Source organism: Rhinopithecus bieti, unplaced genomic scaffold, assembly GCF_001698545.2.
Source record: "Rhinopithecus bieti isolate Rb0 unplaced genomic scaffold, ASM169854v2 scaffold_26106, whole genome shotgun sequence".
NCBI lineage: Eukaryota > Metazoa > Chordata > Mammalia > Primates > Cercopithecidae > Rhinopithecus > Rhinopithecus bieti.
In genome coordinates, this window is record NW_016811748.1 from 435,806 (window position 1) to 461,796 (window position 25,991).

The window sequence follows — 25,991 nt, forward strand, 5'->3', positions numbered from 1 at the left end:
GCCCACAAAACTGAAGAGGAGAACCCTATATTTTCATTAATTCACTGACGCAGTTGGTACTGTTAGAAGCATCTCAGTAGCCAATTTCTCACAAATCCACTAAGGTTTCTTCTTCTGAAATGCATTACCCAGTTACCTTTCGTTTGCTGAATGGTGACACTGATCCAAAATGATTGATCACTAACCATTGTAGATCCTCAAACTCGTAGTTTCTTTTCTATGTTTCTGTTTCCATCTTTGAAAAAAGGAAATGAAAATTCAGATACCTTTTGGTATGCTCTAAAGAAAAACTAGATTTTTTTTATTTTTTTAATTTTTAAATTTTAAAGTGATTTTTAAGTCAACAAACTATGTCTTATGAGCGTTGTCAATTTCCCTGAAGAATGGATACTTGCACACTCTGCAGAGAGCTCATGAGTTGGTCCTCTGGGATATCAGGCCGTACTAGAAAATACTTATTAAACACAAGATGGCCAAAGGAAAAAGTGAGTTGTAATCCCTAAGGTCATAATTTTCACCATATGAAGCACTCTTTTCTAACCTAGGAAATGTAAATGTAAATGCAATTCTGGAAATACTCTCAAGACTTCATTGAACACATGTGCACAGTCTCTCATGCAGTCACCATCCAGCCAATCATCTAGCGATCCTTCTGTAGCAGCCTTTTATTTGAATCCCCTTCATGGTTTTTCATTTGATGCTGACAAATCCCAAAGTTCTGAGCACTGATTACAGGGCCCGGCATGCTTTGCCTCGGCTGACTTCCTCAGCTCTGTTTGTTCCAGTCTTGGAGTTATGTTTCGCTTTGTTTAAATTCCTTACATTTTAATTTGTCTCCCATATTAGGGCATTCTTACTTGCTATTTGCTTACACAGAAATATTCTTCTCACAGTATGTTTTTTCGTATTTTATTCGTCAGAAACATTGTCCAAATTGTCAACTAAACCAAATCACTCCTTTGTTATGTCTTTGATTTTACTTTCCAGCATCAAAAAATAATTTTGAAAGAATTACATACCTATTTTTAAATTTCTGGCTATGACTTTAGATTCTGAACTTTGTGGTAGCTGCTTGACAATTGTATCTCTAGCACTTAGCCAAGTGTCAGACATAGCAGTATGCAATAAATATTTTTAAATGAGATTATTTTAATCCACCCATCCTTATTTAAACTATTTCCACCAACATTTCTTCACATTTAAAATACTTCTATGTAAACGCATATTAAACTTCATGTTATACCTTTACATTATTGAAAACTGGGATTGTGTCTTACTAATCTTTTTTTTTTTTTTGCTTTTTATTGTCTTTTTTTATTATTACACTTTATGTTCTAGAGTACATGTGCACAACGTGCAGGTTTGTTACATACGTATACATGTGCCATGTTGGTGTGCTGCACCCATTAACTTGCCATTTACATTAGGTATATCTCCTAATGCTATCCCTCCCCTCTCCCCCCTCCCCACAATAGGACTCGGTGTGTGATGTTCCCCTTCCTGTGTCCAAGTGATCTCATTGTTCAATTCCTACCTATGAGTGAGAACATGCAGTATTTGGTTTTCTGTTCTTGCGATAGTTTGCTGAGAATGATGGTTTCCAGCTGCATCCATGTCCCTACAAAGGACACAAACTCATCCTTTTTTATGGCTGCATAGTATTCCATGGTGTATATGTGCCACATTTTCTTAATCCAGTCTATCAGTGAATTTTATGATGAGACTTGAATCCCATCTTCCAACTCCCTCATTATGTGTATGGAAATACTCCAAAATCCAAAAATAAATCTTAAATCCAAAACACTTCTGCTCTCAAGCATCTATCTAAGGGATATTCAACTTGTATACTGTAACTATACAAAAAATATATATCATAAATGCATTGTCAATTAAGGCTTTTGTCTCCAAATTAGGAAGCTGGCATATCTTTTAAAAATTTCTTGGGAAAGAAAGTATAATTAGATGGATTATTTTCCAGTTTGCTTGAATTTTAAAACCAGAAACTATACATCCACCTTCAGTAGAGATAACTAGTCACAGGTTAAATTAACTAGTGTGTTGCATACAAAGTATAAGCACAAGTTTATTTTCAATTTTTACTAATCTTTAAACAGAATCCTTCAATTCTCTATTGGCTAGAAAATTGAAAAAATGGACAATTATATATGATTCATTTCATCTTTTTATTTTGTGACACTTTCAATTTTCTTCTCAGAAAAGCCAATGTCAAAACTATTAATTTTGAACTATTACTGTAAGTTTATAAGCAAAATCTCCAGTACATAGAAAAGAAAATTGAAGTAAATATCAGGTTAGCAAAGGGTCTGCTCACTGGTCTTATACAGTTTATTGAGTAGATTACACCTCAAAAATGAAATAGGTAATTGGATGGGGAGATGTTGGCATTTGAACTTTGGTGAGCAGGGTTGGAACTGAAGATTCTTGGACATTTATTTGTGGAGATTTATTGGGTATATTTAAAGAGGTTGATTCTGAGCCAATATGAGTTACCATGGCCTGGGGTACACTCTCAGGAGGTCCTGAGAAAGTGTGCCTGAGGTGGTCAGGTCACCGTTTAGTTTTATACATTTTAGGGAGACAGGAGTTACAAGCAAAAACATAAATCAATACATGGAAAGTGCACATTGGTTCAGCTTAAAGAGGCAAGACCTTGAAGCAGGAGAGAGCTTACAGGTCATAGGTAGATTCAAATATTTTCTGATTGGCAATTGGTTGAAAGAGTTAAGCTTTGTCTAAAGACTTAAGAAGTCAGTAGAAAAGAATGCTTTAGCTAAAATAAAGGGGTTGTGGAAACCAAGGTCTTTGTTACGTAGACAAAGTCTCATAGATGGAATCCCTCAGACAGCGTGTGATCTACACCAGAGTCAGGTTGGAACTGGGACTCTTATTGCCACAATCAGTCTGTTTCATCAGTCTTATGACTCATCCTGGTCACTTGTGCCTAAACTCCAAAAGGGAAGGGGTATAACAAGGTGTGTCTCACCTCCCTTCCTATCATGGCCAGAATTCAGTCTTTCAAGATCATCTGAGGTCTCCTTGGCCCAGAAGGGGGTCCATTCAGTTAGTCAGGGGGATTAGGAATTTATTTTCATTTTACATTATTGTCCTAAGAAAGTTTTTTTTAGCACCTCCATGTCCTCAAACTTTACAAGCAAAAACACAGAATATTTTAGATCATTGTTTCAATTTCTATGATTCCACCTAAACCACAGAGATGCCACATTTCAGAGTTGCCTAAGGATATATAATAAGATAATATTTCTACACTTTAGCCAGAAAGGAATGTTTCATGCACTGCTCAGGGTGAAGAACTTCTCCAGAGTCTGCTGTTCTGCATCATCTTCATTGCTGCAAGGTGATAAAGCGGCTTGAGGGTTTCAGTGTGGAAGCACAACTTCGTAATCATGCTCATGGGTGCAGGAATAAGGCCTACTAACAGAAGTCCTAAGAAGGGCATATTCTGTCTCTGACCTTTCTCTAAATTCTTTCACTTTCCTTGTGAGGGAGTCAATGTTCTCATAGCCATCATCATTGGAGCTCAGGGAAGATCTCCGATGGGGGATGTGATTAATGACAGTGTAGCACACTTCTTCAGAACCACTGCCATTCTCATTTTCCTGCCAAGCACAAAGAGAAAAGAAATCAAGGACCCAGGGTCATTCATAAATTGAACTCAGTGTACTACCTTCCCATCTTCTTTATATACCCAATGGTGCTCTTACACCTAAGGTATCCAAAACCCAAGCATTCCTATACACCAATAATAGATAAGCAGAGAGCCAAATCATGAGTGAACTCCCATTTACAATGCTACAAAAAGAATAAAATAGCCAGGAATGCAACTTACAAGGGAAGTGAAAGACCTCTTCAAGGAGAACTAAAAACCACTGCTCAAGGAAATAACAGAGGAAACAAACAAATGGAAAAATATTCCATGTTCAAGGATGGGAAGAATCAATATCATAAAAATGGAAATATTGCCCAAAGTAATTTACAGATTCAATGCTATTTCCATCAAGCTCCCATTGATTTTCTTCACAGAACTAGAAAAAACTACTTTAAATTCCATATGGAACCAAAAAAGAGCCTGTTTAGCCAAGACAATCCTAAGCTAAAAGAACAAAGCTGCATAGGAATAGCTCTGGTCTGCAGCTCCCAGCAAGACCAATACGGAAGGTGGGTGATTTCTGCATTTCCAACTGAAGTACCCAGTTCATCTCAGTGAGACTGTTTAGACAGTGGGTATAGCCCACAGAGGGTGAGCAGAAGCAGGATGGGGTGTCACCTCACACAGGAAGTGCAAGGGATCAGGGAACTCCCTCCTCTAGCCAAGAGAAGTCACGAGGAACCATACCTTGAGGGACAGTGCTATCCAGCCCAGATACTACGATTTTCCCATGGTCTTCGCAACCCACAGACCAGGAGATTCCTTTGGGTGCCTACACGACATGGGCCCTGGGTTTCAAGCATAAAACTGGGTTTCAAGCACAAAACTGACTGGCCATTTGAGCAGACACCGAGCTAGTTGCAGGAGATTTTTTCGTACCCCAGTGGTGCCTGCAACAGCAGTGAGAAAGAACGGTTTACTCCCCTGGAAAAGGGGCTGAAGCCAGGGAGCCAAGTGGTCTTGCTCAGTGGGTCCCACCCCCATGGAGCCCAGCAAGCTAAGAGCCACTGGCTTGAAATTCTTGCTGCCAGCACAGCAGTCCGAAGTCGACCTGGGACATTTGAGCTTGGTGTGGGGAGGGGTGTCCGCCATTACTGAGGCTTGAGTAGGCAGTTTTCCCCTCACAGTGTAAACAAAACCACAGGGGAATTCGGGCTGGACAGAGCCCACCCCAACACTGCAAAGCCACTGTAGCCAGACTGCCTCTCTATATTTCTCTTCTCTGTGCAGGGCATCTGTGAAAGAAAGGCAGCAGCCCCAGTCAGGGGCTTACAGAAGGGAAGGCTATGAGCACAGCTTCAGCAGACTTCAATATTCCTTCCTGTCGACTCTGAAGAGAGTAGCAGAGCTCCCAGCACAGTGCTCAAGCACTGCTAAGGGACAGACTGCCTCCTCAAGGGGGTCCCTGACCCCCATGCCTCCTGACAAGGAAACACCTCCCAACAGGGATCAATAGGCACCTCATACAGTAGAGCTCCAGCTGGCATCTGGCAGGTGCCCCACTGGGACAAAGCTTCCAGAGGAAGGAGCAGGCAGCAATCTTTGCTGTTCTGCAGTCTCCACTGGTGATACACAGCCAAACAGAATCTGGAGTGGACCCCCAGCAAACTCCAGCAGACCTGCAGAATAGGGACCTGACTGTTAGAAGGAAAATTAACAAACAGAAAGCAATAGCATCAACATCAACAAAAAGGACAACCACGCAAAAATTCCATACAAAGGTCACCAAAAGCAAAGACCAAAGGTAGATAAATCCACAAAGATGAAGAAAAAGCAACTCAAAAAGGCTGAAAATTCCAAATACCAGAGTGACTCTTCTCCTCCGAAGGATCACAACTCCTTGCCAGCAAGGGAACAAAACTGGACAGAAAATGAGTTTGTCAACTTGACAGAGGTAGGCTTCAGAAGGTGGGTAATAAACTCCTCTGATCTAAAGGAGCATGTTCTAACCCAATGCAAGGAAGCAAAAACCTTGAAAAAAGGTTACGGGAATTGCTAACTAGAATAACCAGATTAGAGAAGAACATAAATGACCTAATGGAGCTGAAAAACACAGCACGAGAAGTTTGTGAAGCACACACAAGTATCAATAGCCAAATTGATCAGGCAGAAAAAAAGATATCAGGCATAGAAGATCAACTTAATGAAATAAAGCATGAAGACAAGGTTAAAGAAAAAAGAATGAAAAGGAACAAACAAAGCCCTCAAGAAATATGGGACTATGTGAACAAAGACCAAACCTACATTTGATTGGTGTACCTGAAAGTGACGGGGAGAATGGAGCCAAGTTGGAAAACACACTTCAGGATATTATCCAGGAGAATTTCCCCAACCTAGCAAGACAGGCCAACATCCTAATTCAGGAAATACAGAGAACATCACAAAGATACTCCTTGAGAAAAGCAACCCCAAGACACATAATCGTCAGATTCACCAAGGTTGAAATGAAGGAAAAAATGTTAAGGACAACCAGAGAGAAAGGTTGGGTTACCCTCAAAGGGAAGCCCATCAGACTAATGGCAGATCTCTCTGTAGAAACCCTACAAGCCAGAAGAGAGTGGGGACCAATATTCAACATTCTTAAAGACAAGAATTTTCAACCCAGAATTTCATATCTAGCTAAACTAAGCTTCATAAGTGAAGGAGAAATAAAATCCTTTACAGAGAAGGAAATACTGAGGGATTTTGTCACCACGAGGCCTGCCTTACAAGAACTCCTGAAGGAAGCACTAAATATACAAAGGAAAAATCAATACCACCCACTGCAAAAACAAACCAAAATGTAAACTCCATCGACACTATGAAGAAACCACTCAACTAATGAGCAAAATAACCAGTTAGCATCATAATGACAGGATCAAATTCACACATAACAATATTTGTTAAATTTACATTTGATTTGTANATTAAATGTAAATTTAATTTGTAATAAAAGTAAATTTATTAAATTTACATTTAACAAATATTAACCTTAAAGGTTAACTTTAAGTTTACATTTAACAAATATTAACTTTAAATCAAATTCACATATAATAATATTTGTTAAATGTAAATGGGCTTAACCTTAAATGTAAATGTAAATGGGCTAAATGCCCCATTTAAAAGACACAGACTGGCAAATTAGATAAAGAGTCAAGATCCATTGGTGTGCTGTATTCAGGAGACCCATCTCACGTGCAGAGACACACATACACTCAAAATAAAGGGATGTAGGAAGATGTACCAAGCAAATGGGAAGCAAAAAAGAGCAGGGTTTGCAATCTGATAAAACAGACTTTAAACCAACAAAGATCAAAAGAGACAAAGAAGGCCATTACATAATGGTAAACAAAATGAAGGCAGATATAAAGATGTTCTTTGAAACCAATGAGAACAAACACACAGCATACCAGAATCTCTGCAACACAGCTAAAGCAGTGTTTAGAGGGAAATTTATAGTACTAAATGCAAACAGGAGAAAGCAGGACAAATCTAAAATCAACACCCTAAAATCACAATTAAAACAACTAGAGAAGCAACAGCAAACAAATTCAAAAGCTAGCAGAAGACAAGAAATAACTAAGATCAGAACAGAACTGAAGGAGATAGAGATGTGAAAAACCCTTCAAAACATCAATGAATCCAGGAGCTGGTTTTTTGAAAAGATTAACAAAATAGATAGTCCACTAGCCAGAATAATAATGAAGAAAGACAGAAGAATCAAATAGACACCCTAAAAAAATAATAGAGGGGAGGTTACCACTGATCCCACAGAAATACAAACTACCATTAGAGAATACTATAAACACTTTTACACAAACAAACTAGAAAATCTAGAAGAAATGGATAAATCTCTGGACACATACACCTTCCAAGACTAAATCAGGAAGAAGTTGAATCCCTGAATGGACCAATAACAAGTTCTGAAATTGAAGCAGTAATTAATTAGCCTACCAATCAAAAAAGCCCAGAACTAGATAGATTCACAGCTGAATTCTACCAGAGGTACAAAGAGGAGCTGGTACCATTCCTTCCCAAATTATTCCAAACAATAGAAAAATAGGGACTCCTCCCTAACTCACTTTATGAGGCCAGCATCATCCTGATATGAAAATTTGCCAGAGACAAAACAAAAATAGAAAATTTCAGGCCAATATCCCTGATGAACATCAATGCGAACATCCTCAATAAAATACTGGAAAACCAAATGCAGCAGCACATTAAAAAGCTTATCCACCACGATCAAGTCGGCTCCATCCCTAGGATGCAAGGCTGGTTCAACATACACAAATCAACAAATGTAATCCATTACATAAAAAGAATCAATGACAAAAACCATATGAATATCTCAATAGATGCAGAAAAGACCTTTGATAAAATTTAACACCCCTTGATGCTAAGAGCACTCAGTAAACTAGGTACTGACCAAACCTATCTCAAAATAATAAGAGCTATTTATGGCATACCCACAGTCAACATCATACTGAATGGGCAAAAGTTGGAAGCATTCCCTTGGAAAACCAGCACAAGAAAAGTATGCCCTCTCTCTCTACTCCTATTCAACATAGTATTGGGAGTTCTGACCAGGGCAATCAGACAAGAGAAAGAAATAAAGCATATTCAAATAGGAAGAGAAAAAGTCAATTTGTCTCTGTTTGCAGATGACATGATTGTATATTTAGAAAATGCCATAGTCTCAGTCCAAAAACTCCTTAAGCTGATAAGCAACTTCAGCAAAGTCTCAGAATACAAAATCAATGTGCAAAATTCACAAGCATTCCTCTACACCAATAATAGACAAACAGAGAGCCAAATCAAGAGTGGACTCTCATTCACAATTGCTACAAAAAGAATAAAATACCTAGGAATACAACTTACAAGGGACGTGAAGGACGTCTTCAAGGAGAACTAAAAACCACTGCTCAAGGAAATAAGAGAGGACACTAACAAATGGAAAAACATTCCATGCTCATGGATAGGAAGAATCAATATTGTTAAAACGGCCATACTGCCCAAAGTAATTTATAGATTCAATGCTATTCCCATCAAGCTACCATTGACTTTCTTCACATAATTAGAAAAAAGCTTCTTTAAATTTCATAAGGAACCAAAAAAGTGCACATATAGCCAAGACAATCCTAAGCAAAAAGAACAAAGCTGGAAGCATCATGCTACCTGGCTTCAAACTATACTACAAGGCTACAGTAACCAAAACAGCATGGTACTGCTACCAAAACAGATATATAGACCAATGGAACAGAACAGAGGCCTCAGAAATAACACCACACAGCTACAACCATCTGATCTTTGACAAACCTGACAAAAACAAGCAATGGGAAAATGATTCACTATTTAATAAATGGTGTTAGGAAAACTGGCTAGCCATATGCAGAAAACTGAAACTGGACCCCTTCCTTACACCTTATACAAAAATTAACTCAAGTTGGATTAAAGATTTAAACATAAGACCTAAAACTATAAAAATCCTAGAAGAAAACTTCGGCAGTACCATTCAGGACATAGGCATGGGCAAAGACTTCATGACTAAAACACCAAAAGCAATTGCAACAAAAGCCAAAATTGACAAATGGGATCAAATTAAACTAAAGGGCTTCTGCATGGCAAAATAAACTATCATCAGAGTGAACAGGCAATCTACAGAATAGCAGAAAATGTTTGCAATCTATCTGTCCGACAAAGTGCTAATATCCAGAATCTACAAAGAACTTAAACAAATTCACAAGAAAAAAACAACACCATCAAAAAGTAGGTGAAGGATATGAACAGACAATTCTCAAAAGAAGACATTTATACAGCCAAAGAAACATATGAAAAAAAGCTAATTATCACCAGTCATTAGAGAAATGCAAATCAAAACCACAATGAGATACCATCTCATGCCAGTTAGAATGGTGATCATTAAAAATCAGGAAACAACAGATGCTGGAGAGGATGTGGAGAAATAGGAATGTTTTAACACTGTTGGTGGGAGTGTAAACTGTAGAAGACAGTGTGGCAATTCCTTACGGATCTAGAACTAGAAATACCACTTGACCTAGCAATCCCATTACTGGGTATATACCCAAAGGATTATAAATCATTCTACTATAAAGACACATGCACATGTATTTTTATTGCAGCCCTATTCACAAGAGCAAAGACTTGGAACCAACTCAACTGCCCATCAATGTTAGACTGGATAAAGAAAATGTATCACAAACACACCATGGAATACTATGCAGCCATAAAAAAGAATAAGTTTATGGTCTTTGGGGGGACATGGATGAAGCTGGAAACCATCATTCTCAGCAAACTAACAAAGGAAGAGAAAACCAAACACTGCATGTTTCCACTCATAAGTGGGAGTTGAACAATGAGAACATATGGGCACAGGGAGTGGAACATCACACATCAGGGCCTGTTGTGGGGTGGGGGTAAAGGGGAGGGATAGCATTAGGAGAAATACCTAATGGAGATGATAGGTTAATGGGTGCAGCAAACCACCACAGCATATGTATACCTGTGTAACAAACCTGCATGTTCTGCACATGTATCCCAGAACTTAAAGTATAATAATAATAAAAAAGAAATATAACAAAACCCAGCAAAATAATAATAATAATAATAAAAGAACAAAGCTGGAGACTTCCTGCTACCTGACTACCAACTATAATATAAAGCTACAGTAACCAAAACAGCATGGTATTAGTACCAAAGCAGATATATATGCCAATATAGACCAATGGAACAGAACAGAGGCCTCACAAAAAACACCACACATCTACACCCCTCTGATCTTTGACAAACCTGACAAAAACAAGCAATAGGGAGAGAATTCCATATTTAAAAAATGGTGCTGGAGAAACTGGCTAGCCATATGCAGAAAACAGAAACTGGATCCCTTTCTTACACCTTATACAAAAATTAACTCAAGATGGATTAAAGACTTAAATATAAAACTTAAAACCATAAAAACCCTAGAAGAAATCCTACGTAATACCATTCAGGACATAGGCATGGGCAAAGATTTTATGACTAAAACGCCAAAAGCAATTGCAACAAAAGTCAAAACTGACAAATGGGATCTAATTAAACTAAAGAACTTCTGCTCAGAAAAAAACAAAACAAAACAAAAACTATCATCAGAATGAACAGGCAACCTACAGAATGGGAGAAAAATTTTGCAATCTATTCATCTGACAAAGGTCTAATATCCAGAATCTATAAGGAACATAAACAAATTTACAAGAAAAAGACAAACAAATCCACCAAAAAGTGGGTGAAGGATATGAACAGATACTTCTCAAAAGAAGACATTTATGCGGCCAACAAACATGAAAAAAAGCTCATCATCACTGGTCATTAGAGAAATGCAAATCAAAACCACAATGAGATACCATCTCACACCAGTTAGAATGTCAGTCATTAAAAAGTCTGGAAACAACAAATGCTGGCAAGGATGCAGAGAAATAGGAACTCTTTTACACTGTTGGTGAGAGTGTAAATTAGTTCAACCATTGTGGAAGACAACGTGGCAATTCTTCAAGGATCTAGAACCAGAAATACTATATGACCCAGCAATCCCATTACTGGGTATATACCCAAAGGATTATAAATCATTCTACACAAAGGATTATAAATCATCATGCTATAAAGTCACATCCAAACGTATGTTTATTGCAGCACTATTTACAATAGCAAAGACTTGGCACCAACCCAAATACCCATCAATGATAGACTGGATAGAGGAAATGTGGCATATATACACCATGGAATACTATGCAGCCGTAAAAAAGACTGAGTTCATGTGTTTTATAGGGACATGGGGTATAACTAAAGGGCTTCTGCACAGAGTTTATGTCCTTTGCAGGAACATGGTTGAAACTGGAAACCATCATTCTCAGCAAACTAACACAGGAACAGAAAAACCAAACATGGCATGTTCTTACTCGCAAGTGGGAGCTGAACAATGAGAACGCATGGACACAGGGAGGGGAACATCACACACTGGGGCCTGTTGGGGTGTGGGGGGCAAGGGGAGAGAGAGCATTAGAACAAATATCTAATACATGCGGAGTTTAAAACCTAGATGACAGGCTGATAGGTGCAGTAAAGCACCATGGCACATGTATTCCTATGTAACAGACCTGCACGTTCAGCACATATATCCCAAAACTTAAAGTAAAAATAAATAAATAAATAAATAAAATATATATAATGTATAAGAGGAAAAGATTCTGAGAAAAAAAAAAAAAAAAAGCCCTTGCTCCAAGCCTGGTGTCTTAGAGAACCCTCATTCAGTAGGGCAGGGCTTAAACTGCACTCAAGCTTCTACTCAATTATGCTTTAATTTTACCTTGAATAATAAAAGAAGGAAAAGCAAGGTAGCTATTATGCTTCCTAAATATCTAGGGAAAAAACAATTCTATACCTTAGGTCACACATACTGAGATGCAATGTATGCAACAATCAGACCTCAGTAAGTAATGAATAAGTCATTATTCACTATAATTTTTATAAGATAAAATACTAAGAAAAAAATGAGTTTATGCACATTTTCAATTGCATAGACAGTGAAGGAAAGAAAAAATAAAACATTAATATATGCTAATTAAATCAACAAAATTTTATGGTATAGTATCAAAAGGAATAAACTTTTTTCCATGTTATAGTTTCCACCATACTTGTCAATGTAAATGCTAATTCCTGGATATAAGGTTTGAAAGGGAATGTGGAAAGCTAAAAATAATTAATCTTTCACGGTGGTCAGTTTATAAGTATAAATTTACTTAATTTCATCTGTTTTTGTCATAATAGCTTTGAAAATTAAAACAATAGGCTGGACACAGTGACTCATGCCTGTTACCCCTGCACTTTGCGGGGCGGAGGCCAGTGGATTCACTTGAGGCCAGGAGTTCAAGATTAGCCTAGCCAACATAGAGAAACCTTGTCTCTACTAAAAATAAAAAATTAGCCAGGTGTGGTGGTGCACACCTGTAAAGCCAGCTACCTGGGAGGCTGAGGCACCAGAATCACTTGAACCCAGGAGACGGAGGTTGAAGTGGGCCAAGATTGTGCCATTGCACACCAGCCTGGATGACAAAGTGTGACTCTGTCTCAATAAATACATAAATAAATAAATAAATAAAATTAGACTTCAGCAGAATTGAGGCCAAAACAATAAGAACTTGCTACTCATCCAGATCAGTTAAAATACTTTTTGATTTTTTTATTTCCTTTCATTTCTGCATCACAATGGCCATATAAATTATTTAAAATATGAACAATTTCTAAAAGTACATTTAGAAATTACAAATGAAGGAAGACAGATGCTACTCTTGAACAAATCATCTGTATTTTGACATTTATCAGACAAACATAATAAAAGTTTGTGTTTTCTTTTGTCTTGCTTTTGTTTTCTACTTACCTGATTAGAAATGGATGAAACTTCTTTGCCTGGAGGATTAATAAAAGAAAGAAAGAAAGAAAGAAAGGAAAGCATTGTGAGACTTTTGCACCATCACAGATTGAAGGAAAAGGTGAAAAAAACAGAATGTAGAAATAATAAAACTGCAGAGGCCTATTATCTAAACATCTGACATTACCCCATCTTATAACTGAAGTTCTCAAGACTGAGTGACAAAATCAAGAAAGAACATGTGTTCTGAGATACCATCAATAGTATGTTCTTTCTGTAAATAAAGCACATTAATGTACTGAATAAAATGGATTTCAAAATTTGGTAATAAAATGTTCATAAACGTGCTGTCAATGCAATATAATAAGCATAAAGAAAGAATGATTATAGCTGCAAATTTAAGATATAAATTTTATGTAAATATTACAGGAAAATTATACAATTCTTTAAAATGAACACCCACTATAGAGGTAGGTACAGAAATAACACGAGTAACTATTTCAAGTTACATACAAATGTGCAGATTCATGTTGATTCCATCTGTGAATGGTGAAGCAATTTACATATGTGTGAATCTGAAATTCACTACTAATTTTTTTTTTTTTTTGAGACAGAGTCTAACTCTGTCACCCAGACTGGAGTGCAATGACGCTATCTCGACTCACTGCAACCTCCGCCTCCTGGGTTCAAGCGATTCTCCTGCCTCAGCCTTCCAAGTAGCTAGGACTACAGGCACATGCCACCACGCCCAGCTAATTTTTGCATTTTCAGTAGAGAGCGGGTTTCACCATGTTAGCCAGGATGGTCTCAATCTCCTGACCTCGTGATCTGCCCACCTCGGCCTCCCAAAGTGCTGAGATTACAGGCGTGAGTCACTGTGATAAGTTGTCTGTTCACTCTTGTTAATTATTTTTGCTGTGCAGAAATATTTTAGTTTAGTTAGATCCCATTTGTCCATATCTGCTTTTCTTACAATCGTTTTTGATGTTTTCATCATGAAATATTTGCTCATTCCTATGTTCTGAATGGTATTGCCTAGGTTGTTTTACAGGGTTTTTGTAGTTTTGGGTTTTACATTTGGGTCTTTAATCCATCTTGAGTTAATTTTTGTATATGGCGTAAGGAAGGGATCCAATTTCTATCCTCTCCATATGGCTAGCCAGTTAACCCAGCACCATGGATTGAACAGGAAATCCTGTCCCCATTGTTTGTTAGTTAGCAACATAGTATTCTTTATTTGAAATTTGGTAAGGGAATACATCCCAAGTGCCCTTGTGTCCCCACATTCACACAGGATGGTAGCTATGTATAGTGATGGATATATTAATTTGGTGTAGCAATCATTATACAGTGTATACATATATCAAATCATCGCATTGCACACCTTGAATATAGGCAATTTTTATTCGTCAGTTATACCTCAATAAAGTTGGGGGTAAAAATAAACAGAGAGTTTCCTTTAGATATACTTGTCTACAGGGGCTGAGCCCTGTTATTCATAACTGTCGATTTTGAGTAATTACATGATTACTATACCTAGATACTATGGCAAACAGAGCAAATTCTTTTTTTTTTTTTTTTTTTTTTTTAAAGACAGGCTCTTGCTACATTGCTCAGGCTGAACTCTAATTTCTGGCCTCAAGGAATCCTTCTACTTTAGCCTTCCAAGTAGCTGGGACTACAGGAGTGCACCACCAACTTCTTTCAACTTCTTGAGAACAAAATAATACACTTTTTAGGGGCCAGGAGTGGTGGCTCACACCTGTAATCCCAGCACTTTGGGAGGCCAAGGTAGGTGGATCATGAGGTCAGGAGTTTGAGACCAGCCTGGCCAACATGCTGAAACCCCATCTCTACTAAAAATACAAAGATTAGCTGGGTGTGGTGGTGTCTGCCTGTAATCCCAGCTACTCGGGAGGCTGAGGCTGGAGAATCGCTTGAACCCGGAAGGCGGGGGCTTACAGTGAGCCGAGATCACGACACTGCACTCCAGCCTGGGTGACAGGGTGTGACTCCATCTCAAAAAAAAAAAAACACACTTTTTATCACCTGCTAATATTCAGAGGCCCTATTTTAGAACACCAATATACAAATTAAAATCAGTAGAATTTTGGTTAACTTCTTTCCACAGACATTTCTTAAATGTCTCTCAAAAAATAATATACAAATATTACTTTAATACCAAGAATGATGTGATCAATTTTATGAAAGAGTAAGAACTCCAAGCAGCCTCTTCTGCAATCTGTTATTACAATAGGCTCAAGAGTGTCTGCTAATTGGATGCTTAAATTTGCACTTCCCTACTATGAAAAATATTATACAGCCATGACTTACTTTTATCTTGATCTTGAAGTTTTCTTTCAAATGTAGTCATTTCCTGCCTACAAGGAAAGAGATCGTTAACATGAGACACTCCAGGTTCTCCCAAGCTGAAAATGCCTTTCAAAGCATTTGGTTGCCCTTAACCTAAGGCCATTGTTAGATTTTCCATGCAAATATTAAATACAATTAAAAGGCTGCTTACTCCAGCCTTTTTTGAAAAACCACAAAAATCTAGATAAACAATGAAAAGTGGAAAATAAAGCTCCATACAGCAAGAAGCTAAGGGAATTATTAGCTTATCAGATATATTATCGCATGCATGGAAAACATACGTATAATATAATGAAATTTAGGACAATTCAAGAGAGAAAATTGAAAGTTTTGAAATTTACTTTTCTGCTATTCTTGATGAGGGTGTATAAATCCTTAAAGGTAAATGATTTTTACAAATTTTAACTAAAACTTTACGGTAATAGACATTAATAAGTGTGGTGGCCAGGTGCAATGCCTCATGCCTGATCCCAGCACTTTGGGAGGCCGAGGCAGGCAGATCACGAGGTCAGGAGATCGAGACCATCCTGGCCAACATGGTGAGACCCCGTCTCCACTAAAATACGGAAAAAAAAAAATTAGCTGAGCACGGTGGCATGCGCCTGTAGTCCCAACTACTCGGGAGGCTGAGGCAGGGGAATTGCTTGAACCAGGGAGATGGAGGTTGCAGTGAGCCAAGATCGTGCCACTACACTCCAGCCTGGTGACAGAGCAAGATTCCATCTCCAAATAAAATAAAATAAAATAAAAATAATAAGTGTGGGCCAGTGATGAAAGAAATAGAGATTATTTTTAAAGGGACACAATTTATACAGTAAAGAGGATTCAAAGGTGGTAGTGAGGAGATGGGGTTGTCAGCATATCACCTTTTATTTATCTGTTATCAGACTCCTAAATTTAAGGGGAAATATGAAAAAAGGACATAACTTGTAATGAGCTGCCCGCCTCAAGGACAGTCAGTTACACAGTATAGAGATGTGCCTGGGCTGAGGGAAAAATATTTTGTGAGGAAGTATTCTAAAACGACATGCCACAATCACCGCCTGGATTTTGCAACACAGCAGAGACCCCTCTTGGAAGCCTGTTGGGCACCCACAAGCAAGGAAATAAAGGAAAGTCGTGAGTTCCTTCAAGGGAAATTCTGGTACCCGGCCAGCCCTGAGAAGTAAATGAGCAGCCTGATCAGCAGGAGGAAACCTGGACCTCCACCACATGCATCCTCTGGCACACAGACCTCAGGCGCAGGGGCGCTGAGGACTGAACTCCCACTGCCAGGCTTTGTCTACCTTTCTTCCTGAGGAGCCTGAGAAAGTCATGACCAGGAGCCAGACCTTAGCATTCCTTTCTCTTGACTCCACATTTTTAGACAAAGTTTGCTTCCTTAAACAATAGCAAATCAAAGAATCTTTCATTCCACCTATGACCCATAAGGCACCCTTCCCCCTCAGCTTCAAGGTATCTCAACTTTTTAGGCCAAACCAACTATAATCTCCATGTACTGATTTACAATTTTTTTTTTATTATTATACTTTAAGTTCTAGGGTATATGTGATCTGCCTGTAAATTCCGCTTTCCGGAAATTTACCCCTGCCTTTTAAAACCCTTGATTGTCAGCCATTGAAGAGGACAGGTCTTAAGCCCGAGGGACCGATTCTCCTTGCTTGGCGACCTGCAAATAGATGTATCCTTGGTCCTGCTGCAGCCCTCGGTGTGGATGTTTTTGGCTTTACAGCACCAGGTGAGCTACCCCTCAGTTTGGTTCAGTCACAGCCATAGCTTGTTTCTCTTCTGCACCCTCCTTAAACACACACGCATACACACAATTTTATCTCACAGATGATCTACTTTCATTCAGAATACTAAGCACAAAGTTACAAAGATGAACTGCATAACAAAAGCAAAACAAAAAAAGCAGAAACAGTATTTAGAAGCAGAAAATAATATCTGTTTTACTGTTAATAGTTATTAACAACAATAAATAGAGAAAGAACAATTATTGGAATAATTACTAATAATTATTGTTCATAATAATTAACAATAATAAATGGAGAAGGAAAATGGACTGGCCTAAACCAGGAAAACAATTGTAGAGAATAACATTTTTATGTTAAATTAAAACAACATTAATGGGAGAGGAAAGAATCAAGAGAAGTTAGCTAATGGGTACAAAAATATAGTTAGCTAGAACAAATAAGTCCTAGTATTTGATAGCACGGTGGGGAAAATTATAGTTAACAATAATTTATTGTACATTTCAAAATAGCTAGAAGAATTGTAATGTTCCCAAGACAAAGAAAAGATTGGTGTTTGAGTAGATGGATATCACAAGTACTCTGATTTAATCATTACACATTGTATACATTTATCAAAATATCACATGTACCACCCAAATATGTACAAGTATGCTAGCTATATCAGTTTTTAAAATAGCCCAGGTATGGTGGCTCATGCCTGTAATCCCAGCACTTTGGGAGGCCAACGCAGGTGGATCACTTGAGCCCAGAAGTTTGAGACCAGACTGGGCAACGTGGCAAAACCCTGTCTGTACAAAAAAGGTGTATATTATCCAGGCATGATGGTGTGCACCTGTAATCTCAGGTACTTGGGAGGCTGAGGCAGGAGAAGTGCTGGAACCCAGGAGGCAGAGGTTGCAGTGAGCCGAGATTGCACCATTGCACTCCAGCCCCGGCGACAACAGCGAGACTCGGTCTCAAAAAAAAAAAAAAAAAAAGATCTAAACAAATGAAACAAAAGTATAACAAGAGAAAAGTCATAAAATAAATACTTAAATCTGAAAACTGACTTCACAGGGGGAAAAAACAAATGGCACGGAACACTGAGATATGGTGACTACAACCAGTGACAACATGTGCTTGAAATTCGCTGAGAATGGATCTCAAGCATTCTCATCACACACATAAACAATGGTAACTGTGTGAGATAATAAATATATTAAGTAGTTAATGTACTTTATAGTGATAATCATTTCACCATATATACACATCAAAACATCATATTGTATACCTTCAATATGTACAATTTTGTTTTCAATCATAGCTCAAGAAAGGTGAGAAAATATTTAAAATAAAGACATATGTATAAAAGAAAATAATACATGATTAGGGGGTGGGAGTAGGGAACAAATAATGAGTTTTTGAACTTTCATGGGGAAAATGTATGTAAAACCAAGTCATCAGGAAGACCAGTTAAGGTGGCCCAGCTCCACAGGCGCAAAGTGGAATTACACTCGCTAAGTTGTGAGGAGAAAGATACGATCCAAGAACTGTATTACTCTCCAAGGAAAGAAAACGTACTGTCAAATGTCTTAGTACTGAGATAATCTAAAACCTATGAGATCTTTAGGAAAGAAAGAAAGCAAACATTACTGCACAACCACATTTGGACTTTGTAAAATGCAAAGTTATGTAACAAAGCAGTTGGTGAATGAAGAATTTGGCCACTCGGTTATCTGTCATTCTGAGGCTCTAGCCACAAAATCCAAACCTGTCTGAGTCCAGGCTGTGGATTATCAGCACCTACTGGTTGTCCACTCTGTCTTAAATACAGTGGAACAATTCTGCATGCTGTGGCCACTGGAAACTTCCAGACAGTGGCAGGAATTCCTGGATTTCTAGGAATCCTCTTAGATTTTCTTGACATCTCTCATGAACTAAACTGTGTCCCCTTAAAATCCACACGTTGAAGTCCTAATCCCCAGAACCTCAGAATGTGACTGTATTTGGAGACAGGATCTAACAGAGGTAATTACATTAAAACGAGGTCATAAGATTAGGCCCTGTTTCAGTATGACTGGTGTCTTTGTCAGAACAGAAAATTTGAACACAGTCATAACACAGAGGGAAGACCATTCGAAGACTCGGGGAAAAGACAGTCATTGACAAGCCAAAGACAGACTTCACAAAACAGCCCACCTCTGCCAACATGTTGATCTCAGACTTCCAGTCTCTGTAATTGTGAGAAAGAAAATTTTGGTTCCTTAAGCCACCCAGTCTATGGTACTTTGCTTGAGAGCCTTAGTAAATGAATACAGATTGATATGTGGGAACTGGACTAGTCCATACTAATGAAACAGGACCTCCCTCTATCCTCCGTATCCGAGAGGAAGCTGCCTGCAATGTCCCCTGGTGTCTTTGATCTCCCGTCACAGGGACCTTCTCACACTCCGGAAGATGAAGACTTTAGCAAGACTGTCATTTCAGAAAAAGAGCTGGACAGGAGATGGCATGATAGAGATTAAAACCAACAAACACCTAATACCGTCATGAATTGCTACACACGAAACTATTAAGAATCCATATGAAAGAAAGAAAAAGAAAATATGAAAGGTTACTCAAATAAACCAGTAGATTAATTTCTCTCAGCTGTAACAAGTAGGAAAAATAATGACAGTGAATATCTGAAATACACAATAATGTTTCTCTAGCAGACAAATTTCAAAATTATGATCTTTGAACAAAAGATTACATCATAGATTTTCAAAATCTAGGCACATAATGATGTGCACAGATACCAGCTAGTATGTATTGAGTGTTGGTGCCAGACAGCCATTGTGCTGATGAAATAGACCGTGATTTCTTTTTCCATAAACACAAGCTAAAATTGTAGTATTTTAAGGCTATTTTGCATATGAAGAACCCAAAATTTACAGAATGTAAGTAATTTGTCTCAAAGTTAACATATAGGACAAAGAAAACCTTAATAAAATCCATAAAGCAGAAATAACACAGGCCACACAGATACTGGTAACAATGACATAAAATTTAAATTATATTTTAGACTACAAAACAATATTTGAAATTTAAAAACTACTCAGGTCCAAGAATAAATTAAAAGTTACAAAATATTAGATAATAATAGTATTTCCTTTAATTACACATAGGATACAGGTAAAATATTATTTAGAGGGAAAGTTTATATTCATATATGCTTCCATTCCTAAACAAGAAAATTGAGAACAAAATTTTAAGTTTTGAATTCAAAACAATTAGAATAGCAATAATTTTAAAAACTAAGGAAAGCAAAAATAAGAATGCAATAAAGATAAAAGCAATGATACTATGACATCCTGGAAAAAATGCAAAACAGAAATCAGATCAGTGGTTGCCAGGGGTTAAAGGGAAAGGGAGGGGTGGTAGGAATATTCTGTATCTTGATTGTGGTGATTACATGACTGTGTACGTTTTTCCTAAACTTATCAAACTGTATATATAAGGGTGAATTTTACTGTACTATAGCTCTATAAGCCTACATTTTAAAAGTCAAGTGACTTGAAAGAGCTCATACTGTCCTTTCTGTAAATATGTTTTAATGAATAATATTCTGGTAAGAATCCAATAATCAAAATTGACTCAGGAAGATATAGAAGATCCAACTTTATTCAATAGACATCATCCTGTGAAATTAGCCAAAAAGGAAACTGACTTCTCAACCCATGTGAAACACATATTTGACTGCAATTGACTAGAATGGTAAAATGGTTCAGATCTTCCTCACCATGCTGACTAGTGAAAGTTCCATGAGTCGTGCTCCTAAAATTTTCTTGCACGAGAAAACCCTAACGACATTTAATTTATCTACATTTGGTTATTGTCTGCTTGTAATAAAGACTTGCTGGTATTTGAAAATGTTAACACTTCAGTTCCTTTAACAGAAAAATATTAGAGAATGACATCTAGTGCAGATCTCACCTTAGACATGATGAAACAAAAGCCTAGTTTAAATGACTAGTTTATGCCTAAATTAAACGTCTAATGTAAATGCCTAAATTAAAAGTCTACTTTAAAAGACGCTATACAGAACTGATTCACAGCAGCTGATAAAAGAACCTTGGTTCAATAACATCACCAGATCATTGCTATCTCCTCTCCAGCTACAAACCATAAGGGGAGTGGGGGGAGTGGGGAGAGCATGAGACAGGGTCACAAGATAGGCATAGCCAGCTCCACTGTCCCTGAGGGCTGACTCATGAAGCCAACTCTCTCCTTTGGCAGGAAAGTGTTATTCAAACATTTAGGAGGGGGCTGATGCCTGCAAACATCATTTCACATCACCAACAGATACCTGACTCATCTCCTCAATCCTCTGCCCCTTCATACCATGGAAGAGAAGAAGCAGCCATCTCAGAGACAGAAACCAAGACATTGAGATGAAATGATTAAAAAAGAGCTTAGTGCAAAAATATGAAAAGCCTGTGGTTAACCAACAAAGCAGGGTGTTTCTGTTCATCTAAGCTGAGGCAAGATATCAACATCTAGATATCTACCATTTTTCCACTCCATTTTTTATCTTTTTTCCACTGAGTGTCTTGTGAGGGTTGAGAAACAGATATACACTAGCAAGTGAAACAGATGTGACTTTAAAGTGCGTATGGTCTATGAAGGAAGTGGACTATAAACAGCTCAAACAACATATAGAGCTACAAGTTGAGATAAAGGCCACAACAAATATAGGTAGTTTCTAGTGCCATAAAACCATGGGGTGCTGAAGCAAAGTTCCTCCATAATCTTTCAGAGAGGGGCATGAGGGCCAGCATCTCCAGGAGGAGACATTATCAATCAGTCCAAGTGCAAATATGGAAATTTGTTTTAATTGTGAAGTAAAAGACCAGCTTGTAGAAACGCCCTAAAGTGAGGCTGAGCTTGGTGGCTTGAAGAACATCAAATAAAAGGAGAATGCATATAAGATAGTGAGTGAAGGTAGAGGGTGAGGAACCACATGGGAGAGATGCAGAATCCAATCCTAATAGAATTGTAGGCCCTGGTGAAGAGTTTGCATTTTATTCTGAATGCAGTGAAGAACCATTGAATGGTCTCAGGCAAGGAAAAGGCATAATGAGACATGTTTTCCAAAGATTATTCTGGCTACTTGTGAGGAGAAGGTGGGAAATACGGCCACTGCATATAACCAACCAAAACCAGACATCCTTTATTCTATCTTTATGTTTCTACACTCGCATTATATAATCAATAGAAACAAAACACGTGGCTAACACCCTGTCTTTCTTATTTAGACAGAGTCAGTGTCTAACCTGCTGCCAAGTCATGCAGGTAATCACCAAAGAACTCTGTTACAGGGGCCCTGAGAGGTGTTAGTTCGAGTGGGGCACACATTCTGGAAGTAATCTCAGAGAAAAAAAAGACTCTGATACGCTCTGTTCTTACCGTTTTCTTTCCTCATCTGGGTTTCCTTTCCTGGGCTTCTTTTGATTCTCTCCCAGACAACTATATGGAAACACAAAAGAAAAAAGAGAGATTGTTACTGCCCTCCACATTTTTCACCTTCTTCTCTAACTTTCTGTACCATTAAAACCAAACCTGCCTTTTCTTTTTGACAAACTTCCCTTTCCTTCAAAATCAACAAGCAGTCACAGACAGAATGCATTGCAGAACTTAACCACAGAAACCAGGCCTCTGATGGGACAAAATGCCCATAGTCTGACTTTTGATTCTCTCAGTCTTTGGATTTATTGTGACCTGACATGCAAACTTCCAGAATCTCCAGAAGAGGTGAGAGCTCCCAAGAAGCTAGAAAGACCTTAACAACAGGGAGGCGCCACTTCTGCAACAACCTGAGGCAAGCTGAGCTGCTTGTACACACCTTTGTGGACTATGAGGACTGTCAGTCTTGGCCCGCTGAACCACAGCAGGCTTCTCGGGGCCCTGCTGCATGTGGCCATTCACGTGCACTTAAGACATTGGGATCTTTACATACATTCAGGAAAGGTGATTTTTTCATATTACTCTTGGTGTTTTGCCATCAGTTGTCATCATCTTTATGATAATCAGGCAAACACTAAACGATGAAGTTAGAGAAATCAGGTGATTTGCATGGTTAACACAATAGTTAGCAGCTTGTGTTTGTGACTTGGTTAATCAAACTTTCTACTCCACCAGTTGTCCAAACATAGCATTTCTTTCACGGTTTTCTTTTCCTCTGTTATCACATCTGGAGCGCTGGTCTATCCTTCTGCTTCTAGGTAGCTTTGCATGGAAGAGCCTCACCTCTGCTTACCAGCAGGATTCAGGGAAGGCATTTCGAACCAACGCTGAGAAAGTGCCTTCCCTGAATACAGCTCATACGTATATGTTCAAGAAACATTGCTAGATATCAACACACAAGGCCACTAAGCAAAGAATATATTTGTTAAACATAAAGGAATATCAACTTATAGAGGAGGGGGCTTTTTATAGAATCAGTTGCTGATGTAGAGATTTTGTATAATAGTCTCAATCACAGTCAAATCTGGATGTAATGTTTATTTAATAGTGTAGATTGTAAATCAGGTAAAAAGTAATTTAAGTGTCTCCTTTTCTCCCCCTTTTCCTGGAGTTCAGTTTTCTCATGATTCCATCTTCCTAAACTGGTCAATAAAGAAAGAATTTGGTAAAATAATCGTCCTTGGGGTTATTAGTGATTCATTGACTTATACATCTAAAGGATGTTTGTATTTTAAAGTTGAAAACAAGACAGGAAAGTACTTAGCATCAGTACGGACCTAATTGGAATTCCACATCATTAATATTATTAAACATAACTGGATACTAAATTCTACTGTGAATAAAGTAAAAAGTGTTTTTCTTAATCCAGAGGGATTCAGATAATATCAGGCCATAGGTGATGTACAAAAATTTGTTGACCAAATTAATAAATCAACTACTACTCCATTGTTTTTAAAAATAGGTATTTTACTAAGCTTTAAAAGTATCTTGGCCAAATAATTAAGATTATGAGTAATTTTTTTTTATACCTTCTGGGTTTTTTCTTCTTATTTTAAACTTTCTAAATGTTGGATGTTGACTTATGACTTCATAACTCCACAAAGAAAGTCTTAATAAACATCCCCCAAAATCAGCAATTTGCACACGATTTCTCCAACTATCAAGCAGTAAAATTAAAACCCAAGAAGCTATAACCAAAAGTGTACATGTCTAGGTATAAGTAATATTCTAAATAATCCTTATGTTAAACAGGGAATCATAAAGGAACTTTCTAAAAACACAGAATAAAATAATAATGCAAGCTACACAAAACTATTTGAAGGATAAAGTGAAGTGTGAAGAAAATAGCTTGCTAAAATACATTCATAAGAAAACATAACTGACTAATAATGACAAAGTAAGCATTTATCTTTAGAAGTTGGGAGAAGAAAAAGGAAACAAGAAAGTTGTGGGTAAAAATAAATATGATAGGGAACCATATCTTAGAATAATATCAGTAAGATAGCAAAAGTCTGGAAAGACCAACTAAAGAAATAAGGAATGGAGACAAAAATATAATGAAAACAGAAAGTTCAGAATAAGTATTACAGACATACAACAAACATGATGAAGAATTATTTATAATAAACACGATGGCTTAAAATGAGTAATATCTTGGAAAAATGAAATAAAAAATTGACACATGAATACCATCAATAATAAAAAATTCCAGCTTACACAGCTGCATACACAATTTACCAAACTTCAAGTGACAAATATACTCTCTCATATATAAGATGTTCCAGAAAGTAGAAAAATGTAAAATGATGCCAACCCATTTAATGAAATTGGTAAACTTTCATTTCAAATTAAATAAACCAAATTTTTAAAAATCACAGGTCCAATTCAATCATGAAAATAGATGCAATAATCCTCAATAAAATATAAGTTAACTAAATCTAAAATTATGGTAAAATTGCACACATCACAATCAAATGGGTTTTATCCCAGAAATTAAAAGATAGGTAATTAGCAAAAATATTTATTAACACAATTAACCACTTTAGAAGTCTAAGAGAAGACTCATGAGGTTATCTCAATAGTTTAAAAATGCATTTGATAATGTTTGGTCCTTATTAACAATAAAAACCCTCAGAAGAGCTAGGTGCAGTAGTGCATGCCTGTAATCCCAGCTCCTTCGGAGGCTGAGGCAGGAAGATCACTTGAGGCCAGGAGTTCAAAGCTGTAGTGCACTCTGATTGCATCTGGGAATAGCCACTACACTCCAGACTGGGCAACATAGTGAAACCTCATCTCTACATATTTTTTTAAAAAGTAGAATCTCCTTATTTTGATAGAGGCAATATGCCAAAAACATAAATGCCAAATATAAATGTCAAAAATATACAGCAACCTTAATGAAAACAAATTTAGAAAAAAATTATTATGATCAGTTACAAGACAATGATGCCTAAGAATTCTGACATTGTCAAACATAATTATGCTATAAAACATAATAAAGATACCTATAAGATTTGTAAGAAACAAAAAAGAATAGAAAAATCTTTAACTTTATAGATGATATATTAACTATGTAAACCCAGTAGGATTAAAAAGCCATGAAAAAAAAATGAGAAATTCAACAAGGCTAGTGGATACAAAGTCATCAATAACATTCCAACAATAACAGGCTAGGAAAAAATGTCATTCATAGATTTATTACTGTTGCATATGGTATCTAGAAATCTATCTAACAAGGAATAAAAGAAAAACAAAAAGCAAAAGCTCTATTAGAATACATTAAAGAAGATTTGAA

At 37.3% G+C, this 25,991-nt stretch overlaps 1 protein-coding gene across 3 annotated transcripts in view; it reads right to left on the minus strand.

The window, feature by feature from the left end:
- Window positions 1–1,701: 1,701 nt before the first annotated feature.
- Window positions 1,702–25,991, minus strand: part of GCSAML (germinal center associated signaling and motility like) — a 70,164-nt gene continuing 45,874 nt past the window's right edge. For all 3 annotated transcript variants that reach the window (XM_017894997.1, XM_017894995.1, XM_017894996.1), the window contains 4 exons: window positions 22,640–22,699; window positions 15,420–15,466; window positions 13,095–13,123; window positions 1,702–3,638 (listed from right to left, as the gene is read on the minus strand). In XM_017894997.1, the coding sequence (XP_017750486.1) occupies window positions 3,399–3,638; window positions 13,095–13,123; window positions 15,420–15,466; window positions 22,640–22,699 (376 nt within the window). In that variant the 3' untranslated portion in view covers window positions 1,702–3,398. The remainder of the gene's footprint in view (window positions 3,639–13,094; window positions 13,124–15,419; window positions 15,467–22,639; window positions 22,700–25,991) is intronic.